Genomic DNA, 24,362 nt, shown 5'->3' with positions numbered 1-24,362 from the left:
CTGTCCATATCCACAGAGGCTTTCTAAATCCCCCTGTAACGGCAGGGATCAGCCGACAGAGCACTGGCTCTAATCTGGCTAATGATGTCAAACGTAGACGTGGTAAATACATTAACATGTAGCCTCGGCCAGGACAGCAGAAGGATGATAATCTGCCTTGTCATGGTGGTGTTTTAGATGCCATGAAAAACTGGCAAATTCAACCGTACATGACACTGCTGAGTACATTTTCAAATGTCGGCGTGCTCAACCTTTAAGGTGAATCCAAGTAGCTGCTGTCACGTTAGAAATCTCATAACAGCGGTAATGTCTGTGTTTTGACTCTAAATTGTGGAAAGTTTTATGACCCTTTAAAAAAAAAAACAACTCTCAGATGGCACTGCAGGATTTCAAACGTGTGTGGTGATCAAGCTAGGAGGAATAATATTTTTCTCCACTGGAATTAGACATTTTAGAGATACTGGACCCCTTTTCTGGCAGATGGCATTGACATGCAAAAAGTGTGGCGTGTCTTCCCCTCTGTGATAATGTCGTTTGATATGGTCAACTCTCTTTATAAGCGAAAGTCATAATTTTTGAGGGTATTAAAGTTCATTTGTGGCTGCTGAGTTTAATTTTGCTGAAATATCTTTCACAGTTTTGGGTGTTTTTTAGTCTGCTTCCCTTCCTGAGGGTTCTCATAGACACAAAAGAGAATATTGGATAAAAAGATATGGATTGAAGACCACTGGGAACCTAACTACATCCTACTGAATAATCCAAACCAGCAAACCCACATTGAAAATGACCATTCCACAGAACGACAAAATCATTTTTATAATTCACAATATCATTTAGGTTTCACAGTTTGTTTTAGTTTTTTATTTTTGACTGAAACTGTGACTATCAATATTCAGAGAAAATGCTCACAGAAATGTTATTAACTCATTTCCACAGCAAATTGGCAGCAATAGAGACCTCTGGCTATTTAAGCAAGTGGTTGTCAGAAGACAGCTCTAACATTAAAATCTACCAAATAGCACAAAATAATGGTGTATTTACATGTTAGTTTATCTGGTGATCTCAAGGGGTTGAAAATCGGATGGGATTGATATTCACACTTTTTTAAAATGAATCAGTAACTGTAGCAAAATCAATCATATCATAAAATTTTGTAAGTTCATTTGCACATTCTTGTGTGTATTGATGGAACATCCATTATCATAAATAACAGTAGTACCGCATAGCAAATCTAATTCTACAGTCTTCTGGACCACCGTGCATTTGAAAAAGTCGTGAACAATGTAGAATCTTGTAAGAATCATGCATGAGGGGAAAGTTTTTCATATGCTGTAGAATAACAGGGACATTACAGCCTTGTGAGAAGCTTGCAGGTGGAAGAAGACCACAAAGCTTGTGAACGTCATTATGTTGTCCTAGAGAAACATTCAATAAGTTAAAGGAACAATGTTTTTAAAGGATGGAAGGTCAAGGAAGAGGGTGCTGTGTGCTCTGTCTGTCTGTCTGTCTGTCTGTCTGTTGAAAGGTATGTCTGTGTACATCCATTGTGAAAGTGGCCATCTCTGACTTTGTATGCGGCGATGAAACGATTCCCTGCATAATGGGTCTTAATGAAACAAACTGTGTCAGGCTGTGGGTTGCCAGGTACCAAAATTTTCCTCTCGCTGCTCTTAGTCCAGATCATTTGAGATCATTTCACAGCTTCGTAGCCCTTTTTTTAAATACCCTCTAATGAAAGGACAAAAGCACATTTGCGAGTCCTAATTGAAACATCTATTTGTGATCATTTCATATTAAAAGTCTTCGCTCAGTGAAACATGTTTAACATCCATTTGCATCAATACAAGCTGATGTAGAAAAGAGATTAAAACGAATCAGAGCTACCCTTTCATCGGGTTTTGATTGCCTCATTTGGGTTTCTGTCCAAGGTTTTAGTTCATATTGACAATGTCACAGGGAGAAACGATGGCTGATAAATTAATCAGTGAAGCAAGTAGACATTGCATTTTACCTTTTTATTTATTTATTTATTTATTTATTTATAGGAGAAACCAGCCAGTTTGTGTTTGATATTTTGAGATAATAAAATGCATCCACTCAGCATCAGAAGCTCAAAGAACAAACACCACAGAATTGAAACGTGTTATTTTGAGATGATTAGATAATTGAGTTATCATCACAAAAAAAAACAGATGAGAATTTAGATAATGAGAATTAATTTGTGAACTTGAGATAATGGATACAAATTAAGATGAACAGTCACTACTGCGCTGCTGTAAAATCAATTCTGTGACTAATAATCTCCTTTTAGCTGCCTTTGTATGATCATGCTGCATTTAATTTTACTTTTTTTGTTTGATTCCATCTTTCTTTTTTCTCCCTCTAGTTGCTGTTCTCCTGAAGGATGACTACTTCGTAAGAGGTGCTGGATTGCCAGGGCGTTTTAAGGCTGAGAAGATGGAGTTTCACTGGGGCCACAGTAATGGATCAGCAGGCTCAGAACACAGCATAAATGGCAGAAGGTTCCCTGTAGAGGTAAAGCATCCTGTCACTACAATACACTTTGATAAATGAAACAAAATAGGGATATTTAGGGTTAACACTGAACGTTCAAGGCTTTCTGGGACCAAAAAACTGTTTGTCAATGCCTTGAGCAGCAACATGAAAATTAAAATGCACTTCTGTTTGTTGATGAGGCTTATTTCTTTGTGGCATGGATTCAATAGTTATGGAAACCTGCAGGGATCACAGGCTCAGGAGTGACACAGAGTTAGTGCAGTGTTGAGACATATCGATGGTTCTAAAATCCAGTTTTACCTTCACTCCAAGAAGCACCACCAATGGCCGAGGATTGTTCAGACATTTGGAGAAAACTAAATTCCCCGTGGTGTTAGGAAAAGACTGTTTTGTGCTGCATTATGGGGCAGGATCCAGCATGTCCTGGGCTTAAGCCGTACTATTCTAGGCCTCTGCTGCCTCAGATCTCACTTTTTGAAGAACAGTGCAGGCATTAAAATATCTAACACATGACAATATAAAACACAATATATACCAAATCTGTTTATTCACAGTCAAGGATATCACATCGCTGAAAGCTGAATGAAAAGGCGTAAGAGAAAAGTTTTGTTACAGATTACTTTTCTTGCTTTTAAATTGATTTTTTCACAAGGTCACAATAGATTTCTTAATTCCGTTAATGCCAAAACAGCGAGCAGACAAAAGAAACAAAGGGAGAAGAGACTGCAAGTAATAAATGAAAGCAGAAAAGAAAATCACCAACTCTTGTAGCACAGATATAAAGGGTATTAAGCCTGAAACCTTTTGGTATTATTTATTCTGGCTCCTGGATTAAAGCAGAAAACCCACTCTTTTTCTATGGTGTGGAGAATGAGTTATTAGTGCCTTTCAATGTTTTTTTTTTTATCATTTACAATGCCATTCCTATTCATTATCTAAAATGGATTTGCAAATGTGTCATACTCTTACATTTTATGCGGTTATATAAAATATTTTTTCACCCACTCTATTGTCAAATGGTTAATAATTAGTGTAAATATAAAAAATATATATATAAAAGGAAATTACTGTAATCTCCAAGCACGCAGCTAGAGTCCTCCTGTGTTTGTTTCTTGGCCATGTTCTTTGGAGCCCTCTCTGCAGGCACGGCTTTTGATGCTGTACGGCTGAGTAATTAGATTTATTTTTGCCACATCATTTTGTGTTCAGCGTAGTGTTAAAGGGCACTGGATTATATACAACCATTATAAAGCTGTTGTGCATATGGCTGCTTTGATGGTGCGCTTCTAAATAAGACGATGGAGTTTCACTTTAATGACCAATTTGAGCAGCTGTTAGAAAAAATGCTGAGCATGAACAAGTAGATTATGCCCTCCAGATGCATCATTTATAGATGTGAAATATAGATTTGAAGCTTAGCATGTCGTTTGTGTAGATCAAGGTTTTTGCATCGACCTCTCTGTCAAATCAGACGGATTCCAAAGCTAATGTGCTTGAAATTTAATACAATGACGCTCTTCTTTAAAACATAAGGAACACAGTTGATGCGTGGAAAGATTGTGAAATAGCATAAATATAATTACAAATCGATTCTGATCTTTAGTTTCTTTTATTGCTGCAAGTGAGAGTGTATATAATTTATAATATATAAATTAGGGGACCAAGCCGTAAACATTGACAGTTACAGGATAACTGTGTCATGGACAGTGTGAACAACTAGCCCTATCCATTAATTTATTGAATTAATTAAGTGAGTTAAATAACCTTCAGCCTAACCTTAAAATTGATTTCAAAGAACACATTTGGAAAAGTAAAAAAGAAAAACGAAGGATGAGTCTTGGTCTTATTGACAGGCTACATCAGACAAAAAAAAAGGTTACTTGTGCTTATGTGTGGAAGCCTAATGAACGGCAGTGATCATGAATGGATGCAGAGGAGGTCTGGGTTATTTTTCATAACTAAAAAGGCAGATGAGCCTCTTCTGGTACCATTTATTCACAACAAGAACAACACACATGTTAAGAACATGTAGCCCAAATCTAATTGACTTGACATACACTATAATGGGGACTGAGTTTGTCACAGTGGAGAAATATTCAAAGGAATTATCACAGTGGAAAAAAAAATGGGACCAACATATAACTAATGGCAACATAAAAGTCATATTCTCATGGGATGACCTTGACTGCAGGAAGTACAAAAAAAAAAATATTCCATCCACACATCCGCAAAAGATATTTCCTGTTAACTCTATGCTGTATGCACATGGTGCACCATGTACGTAGAAACGGCACAGAGTGGGAGGTCTGTTTTTACATTATTATGATTATGAATATTACTCTCTTTATCAATAAGTCACCCTACATATATCAAACATGATGTATTATTTCACAGCCGGGAACCAGAAGGTGAAAGAGTGAAATCGAATGATGAATAGTTGAAGGGGAATGTGTTTATGCAGGATCTAGCCTTTGGCCATTTAACCGCTTCATCCTGTGAGATGTGGCATTTTCATATTTCATGCTTATGCCTTGACAGAATTTGATGCATTTGAGATTATATTAGATCTGACACCACATGCGCAGCAGAACTCTACCCTTTTATAAATGTTTGTGTTTGATAAACCCAGTGATCTTTCATAGCGGAGGCTGGCTTTTGTTTTGTTGCGTATATGTTTTGTTCTCCGATGAGTTGAAGCAACATGACCTTGGAGGTTGAGCTCCAGGACTTATTTGTCTCTGCTAAACAGAGACTGTTTTCCAATCTGCTGTCTAATTATCTCTCCACTCCAAATGAATCACATTCCACTCTGACTCTCTGGTAACACACTGCATAAAGCATTTAGTGCTACAGTGGAGGGAAAGGAAAAAAAAAAATTTAAAAGTGTTTATCCGACCTGCCCAGAAGCTTAAAAACACACAAATGTAGTTCACACATCGGCACAAAGGGTAGAAAGACAAATTTAATGAGCTGTATTATGAAGCCGCTCTCCCTTTGTAACATGGTCATGCAACAAAAAGAAGAAGAAGAAAGAACCTATGAGCTGCTTGGCCTGTAGCTCCAGAGCTTGACATTAATCTAACCACGGCCTTTTTCGTGGGAGTGAAGTGAGGAAATCGATAGATGGACCACCTGTTTGCTCAAACAATACAATGAAAAATGAAACAGTGGATTTTTTTTATTTTTTTTTCTGCCTCAGGGTACCATAGGGAGATCTTTTCTAATAATATATTAGGGTGTCACCGAGGTTAGATTAATTATACATGGATTACAAATCACACCTAGAAAGGGGTATGTGTTTGCACACATTACTCCGGATGTGTTGGTGTCAGGATGGGTGCACATTACAATACAGAACGAGAGCTCCGCCGGCTCTGAAGGCACATCTGCAACAGAACATTGATTAAGAATATACATTAGGAGTCTCAGATAAGTCACGACTAATGGGGATAGTTAGGGTGCCCCTGAGAGTTTTGGCAACACATATGAAGCTGCAAGTGCATGAAACTCACCGTAGCGAAAACACACCTACAGAAAATCCATAAATGTGATGTGTGAACTAAAAACTGATGAAAAACACCTGAACGAACATGTCGTTGCCATGACACGTGGAAGCCAACAACCAAACAGTGGTAGAAAGGCCAATCCGAAGTATATAGTATAGTGTTTACTATAAAATATAGTATATAGATATTACTGCTTACATCTGCGGTAATATCTGAATCAAACAATCAGACTTGGCAAATGTTTTCTTTGCCTGCTTGTTAGTTTTTGCCTGTTTGCATCATCGTCATCAAGTGTCTGAGCCATAGCAACAGTGACGCACCATCAACACAGTGAATATGTTTTTTTATAAGGAGTCATGTGACAGGAGACCAACGCCTGTATTTGTCAGGTATTTGTTTAATTCCACTTAGCTGTATTAGTACTAGGTCAACACGACAATGGGCATTACAGTACCTCGTAAATAAATCGTTTATGTAATCCACTCGTCGTTTTGTGCTGTCCTTTTTTTTTATTGTCTATGAACTTCACTGTTCTGAGTCTGCAATGTGAAGTTTCATATATTTGTTCAGCAACACCTTCTGTACAAATTGTGTGACACTTGATTCTTCTTGAAAATGAGTGCTCTAGCACTTTGTAGGTGCCAGAGTGAAAGGATAGCATAAATGTGGTTGGAGTGAGAGATTCATACGTTTAAAAAAAATACAGACAAAAGACACAATTACCTGTTAACAACAAAACGCTGCAGTAGCACAGTTGTTTTAAAGAATAAAGTAGGAGAAAAAGAAATAAATTCATGCTGCTGTGATAAATATAAGATCTCTCTCCGTACACAAACTTGTTTATTTTCTTCTCTTGCCTCAATATGTCCCTGTCTTGGGAAATCATGCCAGACATGACTTTCTTTTTCACCTGTTTGTGCTTAAATGGATCTTGGGAATGCAGAGCAGCTTTCAGGCTTTGGTGTTTGCACTCATTTTGTACTGGAAACAAAAAATTCAGGACTATAGAATGAATTTATACTAAAAAAAAAAGGGGCTTAGGAATTGTGGACAGCATGGGCTGTCTGTTCTCCAGAGAAAATTATGAAGCTCAAATAATGTTTTGTTGTCTTTCCTGTTACCTCGGCTCTCTCGCAAGCTGTTGTTAGTTGCCTGTGCTCACTATTTTCAGATTTGTCTTAACATATTTCTCTCTACAACATCAGCACATTTTGTACTGATAAAAAACAAACTTGTATGGATGTGTCTGAATGTCTTGAGAGAGCTTAAATGTTGGTCAGACCACCTGTCTGTCCCGCATAAAATCAACAACTTTCAATGATATCCGTGGATGTGAATAAAGTCTACACCAACAAGGGATTTTGTGTCAGAACTTAGAAGCATACACTGAAACCAAGCGTGCAATCAACTGATTCAAATCGCGTTTGGCAACATTTATTTTTATTGGCTGATATGAAAGTGTTTGATAATTGAATATCACATTTTCCAGTGTGCTGTTAACAAGAGCAGGTCACATGAGCTAATGTCAGTGAGTAAATGAAGCCTAAGGGGGCCAGCTTAATTGGGTGGTGTAGTTAATAACATCTGAAGGGTGATGAATGGCCAGAGCTCTTTCTTGCTGAGTTCCCAGACAACAAATTAGTTCAATTAAAGGCTGCAGTTAAAGGAACTCTGAAGGAAACTGATCACTTAAATTCGTCTAAATTATCTGGATTGAGTCATTTTGTACCTGGTTCAGGCTTACGGTATGCATTAATGGATTTATCCTTATTTATAGTGCATTTATTTTTACGTTTAGCATCAATTGCAGCTGGGGGGGGGGCGGGTTCTCGTAATTGTCCTTGGAAAAAGAAAAAAGGCAGGCATACCCTTTAATTAAATCAACATCTAGGACCTTTTTCTTATTGCCAATTAACTCGGTTCAGTGACATGAAAGGGCTTTTCATTTTAAAGAGACTGGAGACACTGAGATGATGATGGACAGCTACAACTGCTACTTTTAGAATCATTTGATGATTTTGATGAATGATTAAAAGCCTACCATTCTGTCAGATCTCACCACGGGAAAAGAGCACAATCCTCCGGTTCTTCCTCTGTGCTTGTGACTGTCTCTGCGAGGGCAGTCGCCCTGAGGAATGGGATGCTGTATTTCTCGAGCCATCCTCCAGGAGTGGCAGAACACAAAAAGGAATGACACAGATTATGGGAGATTTATGAGAGTGATAAATACACCCTCTTTTATGTCCCTCAAAACAGCTTTTCATCAGCTCCTCAGCAGTGTGTCCGAGTGATTGATTACATGACAGTTGGTTCTCCTTGTCCACTCCTCAAGCTGTTTATGCTCTGTTTCCCAACCCAGATGCAGATCTACCTTTACAATTCAGACGACTTTGACAGCCTCAGCGCTGCCATCAAGGAAAGACGCATCATTTCTGCCATGGCGGTCTTCTTTGAGGTAAAGTATGAGCGGGGCTGGAGGTCAGGACAAATGTAATCTGAAGAAAACCACGAGTACACAAGTGTCCATGCTAGCGTCAGTCCACCACTCTTGTCTGCACTGAAATAACTCAACAACTATTGGATGCATTACCATGACAATTGGTGCACACACTTATACTCCCCCTCAGCATAAATTGTAATCACTTTGATGATCCCCTGACATTTCATGTAGGCGTAACAGGTGAAACATTTCTATCTGTCCAATACTTGGTTTCTAACCAAACAGTCTAAACTAAGATGAATATGTTGACCATTATACTGTTGTTAAAACATACTATTCTCACCGATATAAATACCTTCCTTTTCTCAGGTTACAGTAGTCGTGAATTGAAGGAAACCTCTTTGTAATGACTTGTTAGTATTCCCAAGCCAGAAAATATCTTTCTTTATAGGCTTCTAAATTGATGTCACATTCATGTACATGACCAGTGCTTAGCATTGAAGTAGTTACTAAACCAATGAAACGAGTGGATAAAAAGAAACTGATTAAAAAATAGCAGAACATGAAAAGAAATGAATATAAAAGGACACTGTAAATCATTTAGGCTTGTGACTTAAAGGGAAGAGTTGAAATTCTGTTAGTCCAATTATGAAAAGGATAAAGATGTAAATACTTTTTGAGGTCAGTAAATGATAGATATTTATTAGAGGTGATCTTTGCCACTTGTGGTGTTGAGAATTTCTTTTCACCTAGAAGCTGGTTATTTCTTCTGTTCGGTGGCACATTACAGATTGCTTACCGAGATACTACAAATTGTCCCCTGAAGGTCTGCGCACAAAAGCTCTTAATGGACAAGAATGGTCCTAATTTCTGTTAACTGTAAAAAACATCTCAGAGATTTATGAACTGTGAAATGCACACACCAGCAGCACTGACAACCGCAGGGCCCCCTCTCCGCGTTATGCTCTTAATTTCTATTAGCAGTATGTTGACGATTGATGGCAGGTGATCAATGCGTGCTAACATTCAGCTTAATAGTATATAGGGAAGGGTCAGCTCTCAGGAAGAGGGAGGCTGGAATGGGGACACAGGTGTTTGTAATGTAGGACTACTCTCAGACAGTGATAAAAGCATGTGTGTACGAGGACCTAAATGCCTCCGCTGGGTCCTGACAGCCCTATTGCTTACTGCAATTAGCACCACCATACACAATCCGCTGAATAGCAGTTTACAGTGTGAGGGTTTTTTAAGCGGGCACACACACATTGGCTCAGATTTACCATTTCTAATCAATGAGGAGAGTTCTTTCTGTGCTCCCCAAAGGCCTATTAATGGCCTCTAAGGTGTGCATATTATCCACATTCAGCATTCAGTTCCACACAATTATTCTCCACTGACTGACCTGAATTAATGTCGAGCAAGGGAAGATTGGGCCCTGCATCCCAACTCTGTTTTGTCCAGTCTTGTCTCTTAAGTAGGACATTGGGAAAATTGTACAATGTGAGGCTGAGCAATATTTGCCAGTCTTCAGTCATGGCAAAAAAAATTACCAGTAGGTCCTAAGGAGGGAATCAACACTGGTGTTGAGTCCTCTGGAGGCAGTATACCTACTATATATATATATCTATATATATATATATATATATATATATATATATATATATCATAGTTATGCTTAAAGAAGAACTAATTACTGCTGATTAAAGTGTTTAATTTTTGTCTAATTGCAGTCAACACCAGAAACAACAACCTTGAAATAAAGACTGCTTTAACTCTGTAGTCAACAAGAAAATCTCAACACAAATTGAACACAGAGGTTAAGTGAACAATGGCAGCAGATGGTATTAGATGCTTCTAGTTTTTACTGTTGAGATGTTGCCCTGATTGTGTCCACCCCCTGTATGCTCATATTGATTTGTCTTTAGTATTTACGGCAGATTACTATTCCGGTTTTGTAATCCTTGTTGTAATTCTTTTCTTCGGCCCTTTTCCTGCAGCTGGGGCAAAAAGACAATCCAGCTGTAGATCCAATCATCCAGGGATTGAAAGGAGTAGTACATCACGGTAAGTAATGGGGGGAGCAACTCCCTTATAAACACTGTCTATAGAACAGTCTTATATTATATGATGTGTTCTTTGTTCCAAATCTCCTCTACATGAAACAGTACTGTGGGATTTAAATTCATGTGGGATATCCAAAGAGCAATTATCCCTTACAAAATCACTCTGGCTTTTCTGTTGTTCGTGTTTTCGTTGATCCTAGAGGTAAATTCCTTATGGCAGTGCAGACGCTGTGCTCCTCCTAACCTCCCTCGAACAGACATGGATGCTGTCGCTTTCAGCTGCTTAAGTATCAGGCTTCATTTTAAAAAAATAAACGCAAATTGGAGTTTAAACACAAAGACATGAGCAGAGTTTAACTTCAAAAGGAGGCGAAATTTTCAAGATTTCGCCTCTCCCTTGCTGTCCCTTGTGGCTTCAATCACAGAGAAAGAAATATTAATTACATCCAAGCCTCAAATGGACAGGACGGTTTGATTCTGCCTCAGACATACACATATGAGCTCATCCGGAGTGTGTCTTGCTGCAGAGCCTCTATTCACATTTAAACGGTTAATGGCTTGTGTTGTATGCCAGGGCACAATTCATCATGGCATGATGTCTTAAACGAATGCTGCTGCGCTGGCTTTACTGCATGCATGACTTATGCAGACCATAAGCAGATGTCTAAGCATGACTGTGTAATCTCGCTGCATCTGGGGACTCAGCCCGCTCTGTTTACACGGACACGTATGATTCGTTTTACAACCTGCCACTGGCGGTCTTTATGCGAGCATAAGCACACGCTGACAGGGACATGTAAATGGATGCGGATGTATAGACACATTGCGTAATTGCTCTGTACCGATTGTGGTTTCACAAGACTACTGCTGGGCTTCATCGAGTCATCTCTAATTATGATTTCACTCTCTGTACTTTCTGGAGATGGATGTTGTTCAATGTGCGCTGGTGAGGGTATTGCTTTGGGTTGAAAGGGCAGAAAAAAAAAAAACTTTTGTAACTTTCTGAATGAGCAGGAAAAGAAAAACATGAAAAAAAAACTTGATTCTTAATAAAACATGTGCATTGGCCTCAGAAAATGGATCACTTTGTTCAGTGAAATTTCCACAATTTCAATGAAGTAATTGCAATACAGAAAATAGACTTTAGTTTTCGGAGAATAGAGGTCTGTTTTCAGCTGGGAGGCCATTTCGCTTGTCCTTTTCATTTCACAGATGTACACCCTTTCACGTTATTTTATTATATAACCTTGATAAAGGCATGCCGAAAAACACTGCTAGGTTATTTTCCCCATCAGTCTCCGAAAGAGGTTGAACTCTGTGCTGTGTAACTACACAGATGTTCGTGCTAACACCGCTGTATCTCTCATCTCCCAACTGAAAGAGGAGGTCTGTGTGGGTGTGGTTATTTTTTTTGGACTCTCTTCCTGCTGGCTGCTAAATGCTTCTCACCTCCTCCCCCGTTTTGGTGGTTGGTTTTCCACTGGCTCGTTATCCCACAGTCATCCATCCATCAGCATCTCAGCGGCCCATGAGCGATAGGGCACGTACGCTGTCTGAAAACGCTGAGAAGAAAGGCTGTGAATACTGAATTTGACTCTTAGTGCAGATGAGGCATGGTGGGGGTGAGGCTTCCAGTGCCTCGGCACTATCACCCTAAAACCCGTTTTGTTTTGTTTTTCTCGCGTGTGTTTTGTTTTTTTAGATAAGGTCACGAACCGTGAGAGATTGGATTTGGCGTAAATTCGGCTATTTGGGTTTTTCTCATTAGAATTCAAGGGTAAAAAAAACAAGGCCACTTGTATAGCCCATGCAACGTATTTGCAGGAGATAAAAGGATCTTTCTCTGGATCGCAGACTGATTCCTGCATGTTTTGTTTGTTTGTTTTTTGACACATCCATCTGATCACGGATAGAGGATAGAACAGATTATTTGGATCTGTCTTAATCCCCGTGGCCCATGCCACAGTTGTTACGCGGAGCAGTGAAGGCTACCACCTAGCCATAGATCAGCTGTCAGAGCAGGCCATTTTATCTGACTCCTCTCCCTTTGGTCCTCTCTCAGCCCATCTGAGTACAGAGATCTGGCCAGAGTGATAACAAGCGCTGAGCCTTTTAACTGCAGTCACCACCATTCCACGAATGGAGGTTTCAGGAAAGCGGTAAAAATGCCACAGAGATAGTGAAATGAAACAACCTTGCAAATGTAAATGTACCTCAAGATATGCAGGGTGTTATCTATATATATATATTATTTTTATTGTTTTTTTGTTTGTTTTTTTGTTTTTTTTTGTGTGTGTATTGACGAGTATTTATCCCCTCCTTTTTATCCAGAAAAAGAGACCAACCTCAGGTCATTCATCTTGAGAGATCTGCTGCCATCATCAGCGGACAGTTATTACCGATACACCGGCTCTCTGACCACACCACCCTGCAGTAAGGTAGTGGAGTGGATCATCTTCTCCAGGCCTGTGTATCTGTCCCACTCACAGGTGCGTTAAGTCCACACACACACACACACACATGCCCAGACAGCTATATTCTCCACGCACAGTCAGATTCCATTTGCACGCAGTCAGTGGATCACATGCTGTCCCACAGTGTCGACGCATAAGCAATTTCTTCCCCCCATCAACCGCTCCTCTCTCCATTCCTTTTTCCCTTGTTCCTCCCCAACTCCTCTGCATATGAAATCACAACTGCCTATATAGTGGATGATTAAGCAGGAAGGGGAAGCCAATTACTGGTATTTGAATGGCCGCATGAGATGGCTCTTATGTATTTATCATGATGTTTGTCTCAGACAGTGACTATAGGGTCTTAAATAGAACGCCGCTTCATGAGGAGGCTGGTTATCGCGCTGCTGAAGTCGTTCAAGTGCAGAAATGTTCATTAATTTAAATGTCTGTCGATCTGAATTATTAGAGTTAAAGTGTTGACGTGTTAAATGAAAAACGCAGCATTTAAAATCACTCACTTGTGTGCTGTTCGACAGCACAACTCCAACTGTATACGGTGTTTGTGATTTTCAGAGATAATATATGCCAAATCATGCCCCATGCTTTTTGCTGATCCCATACACAGTCCTTTGCTGCATCTTTTATACATACAATTCTTGGGTTACCCAGCTGCATATCCTCTAGAGCGTTGTGTGCTGTAGAAATCTGCAGGGCTCAGTGGAATTTCTATCAACATTCAGGAGTACAAATCTTTTGTTCAGAAATGACTTTTGCTGCAGGAATATTGACCACGGCCACAATGTTTGTGACGCTCGCAGATAATCTTTTATGAACCTGTAATTCATTTCTCCAAGTACGCATAGGACACATTGATTCCACTGTATCTGTAATGTGTAGTCATTACAGCGCGCGGCAGGAGATCATTCATGGCAATCAATGGCCACAAATTTGCCCCATTGAGAAGTTACAGCCCGGTAGGTAGCCAGGATGATGATTGTGGACCGTGCTCGCTGGTACCTGTGGTGTGAATGTTTCTCACAAACACTGTGCTCTTGTGAACAGTCAGCTGCTGGCGAGCGGCTATAAATGCAGTTCTGCATGATATATTATGTTCAGCACACACACACACACACACACACACACGATAACAAATGCCTTAAAATTTGCCTCAGTAGCTGTTCTCTCTTTCTTTCCATCTAGCTGGAGGCCTTTTATTCCATCTTCACAACAGAGCAACAGGATCACGTCAAGTCTGTGGAGTACTTGAGGAACAACTTCCGGCCCCTGCAGGACCTGAACAACAGGAAAGTCTTTAAGTCGGCCGTGAAAGATGCATGGCAGAAAGATTTAACGGAGATGGTGGGAAGCCCTCATAGCACTGAGGCTTCAAGAGGTAAGCTGTTTTCTGCGTTGTATAACACTACTAGTTTAACACAGTGATATTATTAGTTATTATGAATTGCTTAGTAGTCAGCCAACTGTAAATTGAGGGCAAGGCAACTGATATTACTGTTGACTGTAGATTATTAGTACTTCACACAAATTATGTCTAGGCTTAGAATCTAGGTTAGATCAGTAATCCTCACATCCCATCCACATCTACCTGATTATTTTCTGCTAGTACAGCCTCAGAATGTGTCTTAATTGGCTAAGCACAGCACACTAACACACTTAGTTACTTTTCTTGTGTTTGTCAAGCTTCGAATCTCGCACGGTAAATTTGCATGTTTGCAGTGATAATGGTGGCACATTTAGTTAGTTTTTTATTTTATTTTGCCGGCTGAAAAAAAAAGTTGTGCATATTCTGTTAGTTAGTTAGGTAAATGTTAAAGTCATGGATTGGTTAAAAATGTTTTGTCTACCTGACTTTAACTGTCTTGTCTTAAATAAAAAAAACAATATTAAAGACACACGTGATTGCTACATACATCCTCTACAGCTGTAGCTTACACTTCTATCCCCGTGTTGTTTTTGGCTTTGAAGACTGAAAAACACCCCATCACCCTTCAAACTGTTTGAATGCAAAGTATCAGTCTTACTAGAGTGCCATGCAAATCGCGTTGACAAGCCTGCCATGGACAGTCACTGTTAGAGGTTTATGAAATGGTCATTTGGATTCCACACTACTGCTGAAACTGTCAAACTCTTACAAATATTGTCCAGTGATGCCCCCATACTACTGTAGAATAAATGAGATAAAATAACACGTTACTAAATTATCAGCATGGGATAAATATGAGTGCCATAAATACGGTATTAGTCCTAATTATTTTTGGCAGATATTATTTGTGTTCTTAGTCTTATGTGACGATGCATCATCCACGATGTGTGATTTAAAGTGCTGGCAGCATATTATCTTTCATTCTATATTTATTTCTCCCTATTTTCTTTCATGGTCAAAAACATATGGACTGCAGTGAAAATTATTCATGAAATCTGAGATAGGTCCAAATTCAGGAAGCTCATCTTGATGCTCTGCCTGGCGACCCACTCATGGGACCCATGTGAATCAGTGGGTCAGTGAATATAATCGGTAACCTTTCTTTTTAGTGGGGTAAAAATAACTGACAGAGCACAATCTGAATAAAAGGCAGTTTTTTGAAATTGTTTGGATTTTGGATAAAGCTTACAGTGCGTTTCATTGTCTCATTATTCTAACTCATTTTTATATCAAAGAATGCATTAATACAAAGCATAGGCCTTATGTAGGCCTTGACTTAGAGTATTTTTGCTTCCTCTTTCTCTTTTTATGTGTGCATCTTGCACTGCCTGCTTTAACAGAACAGTACAGGAACTATGGAGACTAATGAGAAAGGCTGCTGCGCCTTAAAGTGGTGTTGTCGGTGTCTGGCAGGGAGAATTGATTGGGAATGCTTGTGATGAAGTTGGAGCACTCTAACAAGGCCGATCAGCAATCATCATTAATATGTGGCATAGCTAAAATAGACCCATACAAATTAAGTTGTGAAATTGCTTTTGTGGCATGTCAGTAGGCAGAATGAATGTGGACCCAGTGTCTCTCCATTTTTCCTCGCTTCCCCTCCCTCTTGCTTGTTTTCCCTTTGTTCCTCTCGCATTTCTATTTCACTGTGTGTTAAAATGTAAGAATCCATACTTAATGGGAGGCGCTGGGAGTGTCGGTCTTATCTCCAGGGGTGACATCTGTCAAGGTCGTCTGAGGGGGGTGAGAGGGGAGTATTTTATCTATGCACAGTAGTAAATGACGACTTTGCTTGTAAATATTGTGAGAGCCAGGGCCACACCTTAGCTGAATATTCCATTAGTGTGGCTTTTATGACCATGGAATTTGTTTGTCCATTTTAGGTGCATAGCTAACCTTTTCTGATGTAAAACACATGTTGGAGATTCATGGTTTGCTCAGCAATGATGCAAAGTATATAGGGCAGTATTTATTATATTGATTGTGTTTGCTCTAATACTCTATATCTATATCACCGTGTGCATACAAACCATTTTCTCAAGTGGAGACTGATTTAGAGGTTCTTCTGTTTAGGATTTAGTTGCTATAGTTTCTTGTTTTGTTCACCTTACTGTACAAAACTAAAATCTATTTAATATAATGCTAGATAAAATCCTGATATTGCAAAACCTTTATCTGATGAATGTTTTTAACACAACAACTGTTAGTTACTACTTGCCAATCCATTGTCTCTCAGGTAGCCAATCATTCATCCAAGCAGCATTATTAATAATGATGCACGATATGAAAAATTTAAAACCATACCGATAATCATATTCATATTTCAACCTGGAAGTCCTCCGTACGGGGCACAGCGTGATGTGCATGCACAATACAGACGATCAGCGTCTGCCAGGAAGCACCACTCCTAACATGTAGCATACCAAAATGACCGGGATAAAAACTCAGCTAAAAGCTCTACCAAGCATTGCTACCCAAACGGATCACAGTTTAATCCCCAAGCAATTATCTGGGCATGCATGAAAACAGCGCATGTCCACTTTAGAGCGCTTCAGCTAATTTCACCACTACAACCAAACCACACCAACGTCGCGTGAAAGCAGAGAATCTGCTGATTACAAAGATATTTGTCTCATCACTGTGCGACGAAAACTCGGCAAGATAGCCCCCAAAAAGTAACAAAAAGAATCCACAAAAACCAATACCAATCCACAAAACGATACAGTATGTTTTATATTTGCTGTTTTGTGTCAAAAGTTATATTCCAGCGTGAAAAGACGCTGCAAATGTCTCAATCAATCACGAAGCTCCTGGTTGTTACATGAAGGCAAAGAGGCTTTAAAAGTGTAACCTCTTGGTGTGATATACTACCTTTGGGTTTACTTCATTCTGGATCGTCATTGGTGGGTCAAAGGTGAAGTCTAAAATGTTAACCAGTGTGGGATTAAATAACATCTGACGGTGTAGTTGCTCATTGCAGTGGTCGTGTAAAAATGCAAAAGGCCTATTTAGAGCCAGTGTTTAGTTTCTCAGAGTAACATGGTGGATTTATGGCTTCTGTAGATATAAAAGTCTCATTTTAGGGTAACAAAAGGTTATTTTCAGGCCATTGGACACTTATGAAAACGTAGTTATGAATATTATATTTAATTTCTGACAAACTATATAAACAGAGCTGTCTAAATCTTATACACTGGACCTTTTTATGACTGCGGTGGTAGCTGTAAGGAGAGGCACACTTTATAGTCACCATAGTTGTGTTTTAGCCTACAGATGGCTCGACACATAACTCTAATCTCTTGCCAATTGTTGACGTTAATATCGGTCATCCTATCATTTTTGTGTTTTCGATTAAATTGTTATCTTTGTAATAATTCCAGTGTCTGCACACGGCCTCTTTAAACATATTGTACATCAAGAAGAAGTAGAACCGCTGTTTGTTGACAACAGTCCATTCATCCTCTTTATGGTGGAAGCTGCCAGGAGAAAGATTCATGTTCTGCTCTGAGTGGTATTGCAGACTGAGGTGAAAACCCACTATGAGGCTTATTTTGGGAAGTTATGGTGTATGTATTCACAGAGCAAACAATAGGCTTTTTTTTTTTTTTTAAAGAGCTCCTACCATGTTAAGTACATCTAACAGTGATGATTATTCAAAATGTGTCTCAGTTAAAGATATTTTTTTTAAGTTGAATCGGAGAAGAAGCAACAAAATCCAATTTTCATTCAAATATTGAGCAATTAGAGGAGCACTAATTAACTTGCTGCATATCTGCCATTATGTCTAATGGTTTTCATAAAATTACCTGCCCTGGATCGATAAAGTTTCTTATTAATACAGAGAAAATGCAATGAGAATCACAACACTGTTGTATTGCAGAGTGGAAAACATTTGTCGATAAGATATGTATTTGTTGCACTGCACGTCTCCTCCTGCTGTTGCTGTTGGTGTTGCTAGTGCAACAGTGTTGACGTTGAAAAGGATGATGACTGCCATGCCAGTAATCATGTAGGCAGTAAAACCACGATGATGTCTTCAGCTGTTGGTAAACGACTTCTGTTGAGCTACTGAGGTTGACAATGGACATCTGACGGGTTATAATACATTTCACACCTGTCACACCTCATCAACACCTCAAGATATTCTTGCTATTGTTTTGTCTCCCCTGTGCGCCCCTCTGAATGATTTCCTTCCACCTCGGCTTCCTATCACATATCAGGGTACATCATTTGCACCATAGCATCATTGTGTAAATGGGGAAAACTGTGGTGACAATTTCAATTTGACAGAAACTCTGTGTGCACATAATCAGTTGACACTGGTTCCTGATTGCTGTTGCCCTGATGTGTTGAGAAGCATGTCCAGATTGTCCCTTACTCATTCTGACAGATCCCTTGGTAAATCTCCATGATGCAGCCTACACTGCCACCTTGAGGCTGACACGCATGTTTTCCTTCATCCTCCCCATATACATCCTGTTTAATTTCACACAGACAGGAACTTGCAAATTACGTACAGGCAGGAAGTAGTAGTATTATCTGTACCATATGCTTAACACTACACCTGGGTGTTTGTCATTCTACCTCTCTTGCAGTGTTGGGCATGAAAAAGTGCAAAAAAAAAAAAAAAAAAAAGCATCCAGACTTGACAATCTGCACTGACGACTGAGGTTGTGCCTGACCCCAGTCGAGCTTCCAGGAGTGTTTTTGTTATTGAGTTACTGTATTATCTTACACTTTTAGAGGACGCTCAAGTGAAAATTGCTTTTGAGTCAAGTCAGCATTAGACAGCAATAACAGGCTTGTTAAAAGGCAACCTGCATTCTGCCTCCACACATCGACAGACACAAATACATGTGGTCAAGCAGTCCTCCCAACCACAGCTTTCTATTTCCCCACAACTGCATTCATACGGTGAAAAGTGACACCCTTTTTTTTTTCTCAGTAGTCATTTTTCTTTTCATGCCTCACCTTTATCTTACTCCCCCTCTTATTTCTGGCTTTTCAGTGTGCAGTAGTGCCCCAGTGAACATGAAGATCCAGCCCCTGAATCAGACAGCGTTGATGGTGAGCTGGGAACGCCCCCTTACCGTCTACCACCCACCCATCACCAGTTACATGGTCTCCTACAGCTGGGTGAAACGTGATGTTGCAGATGAAAAGACTTTCACCAAGACCGGGGACCAGAGTATGGTGAGTCTTATTATCACCTACCTACGTCTAACAACTATTCATACAAGGTCAAAGACAGCTTGCTTGCCTTCCCTTTTTCTAAATGTCTTTTTCTTGGATGTGGTTTAAAACAGCTGATTGGTTTTTAGAGCCTCAGATGTATCTGGCAGGATCAGAGGGTGGCTGGATCAGTGACAGTGTGAAGACGAGGTGACAGGTTGTGATGAACTCTGCGTTTGGCTGATGGTTGATATGAGGGGCCCAGACACTGCTCTGTCACTCACCTGTCTAAAAATAGACACGTAGGACTGTCACACACACTGACAGGTCTAACCGATATACAAACATAATGTCCTGACAATAACAAATACACCTGTGGCCTTTTCTGTTTATTTTTTTAAGTCTGTATATGCTCAGGAAAAAAAAAACCCAATCTAAATCAAATAAGCTTTTTTATTACAAACTAACACAATAATTCAGTCTGTTTTTAGGCAGTGGAGGCAACTCTTTAAACACAAACCGCTGTCTTTTAGCAAGCAATGCAGACAACTGTGCAAGTGTAGTCCTTTAGATCCCAGTGAAGTTTCTGACAGCAGTGATCATACAGTTCTGCTTGTGCGCCTTAAGCATCAGGTTGCCACTTCAGTTCTTACTGTCTCTCCATCTGAGCATTCACTGTCTCTACAGAAATATATATCCCCCCCTACCCCCTGCAGGAGGTCATACCTAGAGGGTTGTTCTTTTGCACATTATGGAGTGTATTCTTCTCCCTGGAAACATATCTTCCATTTGTGGGAATCCAACACCCAGCTGTGCATCTCTTTAAAGCCCACTCACCCCCAGCTGTCTTGACAGTCTGTATGGCTGTCTCTTTAGATATAAACAGTTCAGGGGCAAAACACTCACACACTGGTTCATAGACCTGGGGTCAGCTCCCTGGTGTCAGTACTACCACCTACTTGGTGCCGCGTTCCAGTAAACACATTTGTCATTGTCATGGGTGGGGAGCTGTTCAATTTTCTATCCAGATACGAAATATTATCATGGTCGTAGTCATGCGCAGACATTTATTATACGATGAAGTCTGTGAGCCCATCGTAAATAAAAATCCATATCAATTGTCCCACAATCTGCCTCAAAGTCAGCCGGAGCTGAGAGAAAATGACTCATGAACAACTTATGCTATGTTTAGTGTAAAAAGTAAACTCATAAACTGTCAAGAAAGAAAATAGAAAGGAAAATACAAGCATACACCTTCTCAATTCAAGTTTTGCCCAACTAAGATGAACTTAATTGCCTGGTTAACTCATTCAAATGCATCAGAAACAGAATTAAAATCACCAAGCATCTTCCTACTGTTCCAACAATCCTATCTTAATCAGTTTATATAGGCCAATCGAGCTCTGGTTTGGCCGATATAAATCCTCAAATTACCAATTGAGATGTGAAAATATTCTGATAAAATTGACGTTTTTGTAAAAGGAATGTGGCCTGGTGGCTTTAAAGAGAGTGTAGATAGTGGTGTCAATTCCCCATCGGAGAGGACTGTCTGAAGACAATGTAAAGCGGTGAAAATAATCTAAATATAGTGCACACTTAATCTGATATTCATCTAAAAGACACTCCGCTGCTCCCCGGTCCACAGCGGTACATAGCTCTGCTTCCGTGCCAGTAACCATGAGGGAGTACTGAGATTTTTGTGGATGCTAAATGAGACACTCAACTTTGATATCATACATGCATTTTCACTACTTCAGGCCACATTCCCAGAAGCTTTAAAGTGTGGTGTGCAGACTGGAACAAAAATGAAATGTATAATATTTGAGAGAAGATTTTACTCAGGTAATTTTAAGTTTTGTGTGAAAAACCCATATCAGGCGCAAAATATTATCCCGTGCAGCTTAAAAACTAGTCCGGAGAAGATCTTTAACTAAAGACTGGACTAATGCTGTCCTCAGCATAACTTTACATTTATATCCTCTCCTTTTAAATAATTCTAATCTCATTTAGCGCCACCTCTCTGCATCTTATTCAGAAACCAGCCGTGACACTTCTGTATAATGTTAAACACTGACACCATCTCGCCGCAATTTCAGTCCGCCTGAAAGAAAGTGTACCCGCTACATCCAGCCTCCCCGAGCTGAATGTTCTGACCTTTTAACTCTATCAGCCACGCTGCTCCCTGAGGTCCTCTGGTGGAGCTGTCATATCTCTACAGTGTAGTCTTCATTTTCTATCTTCTGTGGTCTTGACAGGGACACAGGAAGGTAGAGAATATTCTGTTATCCGCCATACTGTTGTATGATTTTCCTGAGGAGCTTAGGCATAGAGCTTAGGCATAAAAAAATGACTTTTTTTGTAGCCTTGCAAGCTGAATGATGCAATTAAATGATTGGTGAGAATTATTTTCTAAAGATTGTGCAAAGCTGTCTTAAACATTTATTATAGATTGACTGTTTATCAAGGATTAATATAAATGATGCATTTTGTTGTTGCATTCATGTTTTCACCTTCATGCTCTGTTTAAGAGCTTTGTAAGTTTGTAATCAGACATTCATTGCAAATGGAGAACGATGAATGTGTCCATGAGGTGCTCTATGTAGTTACACCCCATTAATACAGTCTTTCAGTCGTTTACTGACAGTATTCTGTTCACTCCTCTCTCTCTCTATCTCTCTCTCTCTCCTGCCAGTATGTCTTATTTTGCTCACTTCATTTCCATTTCAATTTTCAGTTTCTATCTTTGGACACCTTTTTATCAGAATTATTTTCGAGCAATACTAGCTCTGCAATACCAAAGGCAATCAACCATCCGTTCCGAGGGCCATTTTAATATAAGTAAAGCCATCTGCAAACTGCACAATACAATTAAATTAGACAGGAATGGAGGTTTTAAAATGGCATTGAACTTTCAGGTTTTCAATTTAGGTTATGTGTCTCCTCAGTATTTTTATCAACACATTCACACATCATGCACGGCGTGTTTTTCGACTTGTCCTAAGTGTGTATGTATGTATGTATGCATCTTTTCTCTTACAGAAAGCAGTCATCACTAACGTGTCCCCTGACGTCCTGTACCTGTTCAGAGTGCAGGCGGTGTGTCAGCATGACCTGCGCAGTGATTTCAGCCAAACGCTGTTGTTTAGAGGTACCTGGTCAAAGCCTGCAGCCATTGACTCATTGTGTATTTTTAAACTCTTTTGCCTGTCAGACGTGATAGATTTTTAAATGCTCGCTTGCCTGTCTGTTTTTCAGCGAATACAACAAGAATATTTGAAGGCTCTCGCATTGTGAAGACTGGGATGGTGAGTTGACCAGAAGTTGGCAGTGCCAAATTTCTTTTTGTGTTTTAGTGACATTCACGCAGGTTCTGTTGGTTAACCAGTTTTTTTCTCTGTCTGCCTCTCTCAGCCCACAATTTCCCCAGCATCCTCAGCAGACATGGCTCCCATCAGCTCTGGTTCCTCCACTTGGACGTCCTCTGGCATCCACTTCTCCATAGTCTCCATGGCAACAGGGATGGGCCCCTCCTCTAGTGGCAGCCAGGCCACAGTGGCGTCAGTTGTGACGAGCACCTTACTGGCAGGCTTGGGCGTAGGCGGCGGGGTCATCTCTTCGTTGCCAAGTTCTGTTTGGCCCACACAGGCGCCCCAAGCCACACAGAACCCCACCCGTCCATCCGCCCCGCCTGCAAAGTCCAGCACTGAGCAGGCGGCGCCACAGGGCTCCGATACAGACACCCCATCTGAGGAGAAACAAGCTGCACATGAGGGCAAGGAGGAGGAAGAGGAGGGGGAGAAAGAGGAAGAGCAGGAGGACGGAGAGGTTGAAAAGAAGAAAAAGAACAAGACTGCACCTGATAATGAGGAAAAGCAAGCAAACAGCACCGTGGTCAAAGAACCGTTAATTCCCACCCCTGCATCCACAGCCAAAGAGAAAGGAGAAGAAAGGCCGACAGTCAAAGGCACCACAGTACCTGCAAGCACCCGTGATGACCAGTTGGTCCACGTAGAGAAGCCCACAGATGTAAATGCCATCTCCACTCAGGAGCCTCGTAATGACAGTGCAGAGATGCAGATACCCCAGAGCTCCACGCTGCCCCCGTTCATTGTTGATGGGAAAGGAATCTGGCCTTTCTCTGTCCACACTGGTGAGCAGACCTCTTTCTCCCACACACATATGAGACAAGTTTCAGTTTTCACATCCCTTCTCAAACAGAAAAAAAATCCCATCTGAATTCTCGGCGAGGCTTGTTCTTGTGTTGTCAGCTATGATACAAGACAAGGCTTCTCTGCAATGCAGAATCCTGTCAACACTGCCAACAGTTGTGGAGCCCAGTTTAGCATAACAAAGAACTTGATTTAAGACAGTAACTACACTGGTTACCATCTCAGTCAAAGGTAAAGCTCCAGGCTTTTGTGTCACTACAACACAGAGGCCTGAAGGCAGAAGTGAGCCGTCTGCCACAGGGGTTCTGCCTCAAAGAATTCCTTTGAGTTTGCTTTAAAAGACTGTTTTTGTCAGTTTTTTATTTTTTCGCCATCAGGTTTTATCATAATCAGTCTCAAGTGAATTGTTTTTTGTGGTAAGAGTAATGTATTTGTTTTATCACTCTGGGCCTAGTGGATTATTGTACCCTACAGGCTTCTCCAAAAACTAAGCTAAATATTGAGGTGGGACTAGTGTTGGTTCTTGATTCTTTTTGGACCTAGTACTGTTTATCATATCCATCAATACTTTTTCTCTTGAGACCATTTTGTGTGCTTG

The 24,362-nt window shown here is 40.2% G+C and overlaps 1 protein-coding gene across 1 annotated transcript in view; it reads left to right on the top strand.

The window, feature by feature from the left end:
- The window catches only part of ca16b (carbonic anhydrase XVI b), a 92,368-nt gene that overhangs the window by 52,928 nt on the left and 15,078 nt on the right, over positions 1-24,362 (top strand). Inside the window, exons 4-12 of the mRNA XM_019262508.2 lie at positions 2,387-2,535; positions 8,383-8,478; positions 10,461-10,527; positions 12,858-13,015; positions 14,183-14,375; positions 19,432-19,616; positions 22,635-22,743; positions 22,851-22,900; positions 23,007-23,745. Of these exons, the coding sequence (XP_019118053.1) occupies positions 2,387-2,535; positions 8,383-8,478; positions 10,461-10,527; positions 12,858-13,015; positions 14,183-14,375; positions 19,432-19,616; positions 22,635-22,743; positions 22,851-22,900; positions 23,007-23,745 (1,746 nt within the window). The remainder of the gene's footprint in view (positions 1-2,386; positions 2,536-8,382; positions 8,479-10,460; positions 10,528-12,857; positions 13,016-14,182; positions 14,376-19,431; positions 19,617-22,634; positions 22,744-22,850; positions 22,901-23,006; positions 23,746-24,362) is intronic.

Source organism: Larimichthys crocea, chromosome VI (genome assembly GCF_000972845.2).
Source record: "Larimichthys crocea isolate SSNF chromosome VI, L_crocea_2.0, whole genome shotgun sequence".
Lineage (NCBI taxonomy): Eukaryota > Metazoa > Chordata > Actinopteri > Sciaenidae > Larimichthys > Larimichthys crocea.
Note: the sequence above shows the minus strand (reverse complement) of the source record. Positions and strands in the feature narration are given on the sequence as shown.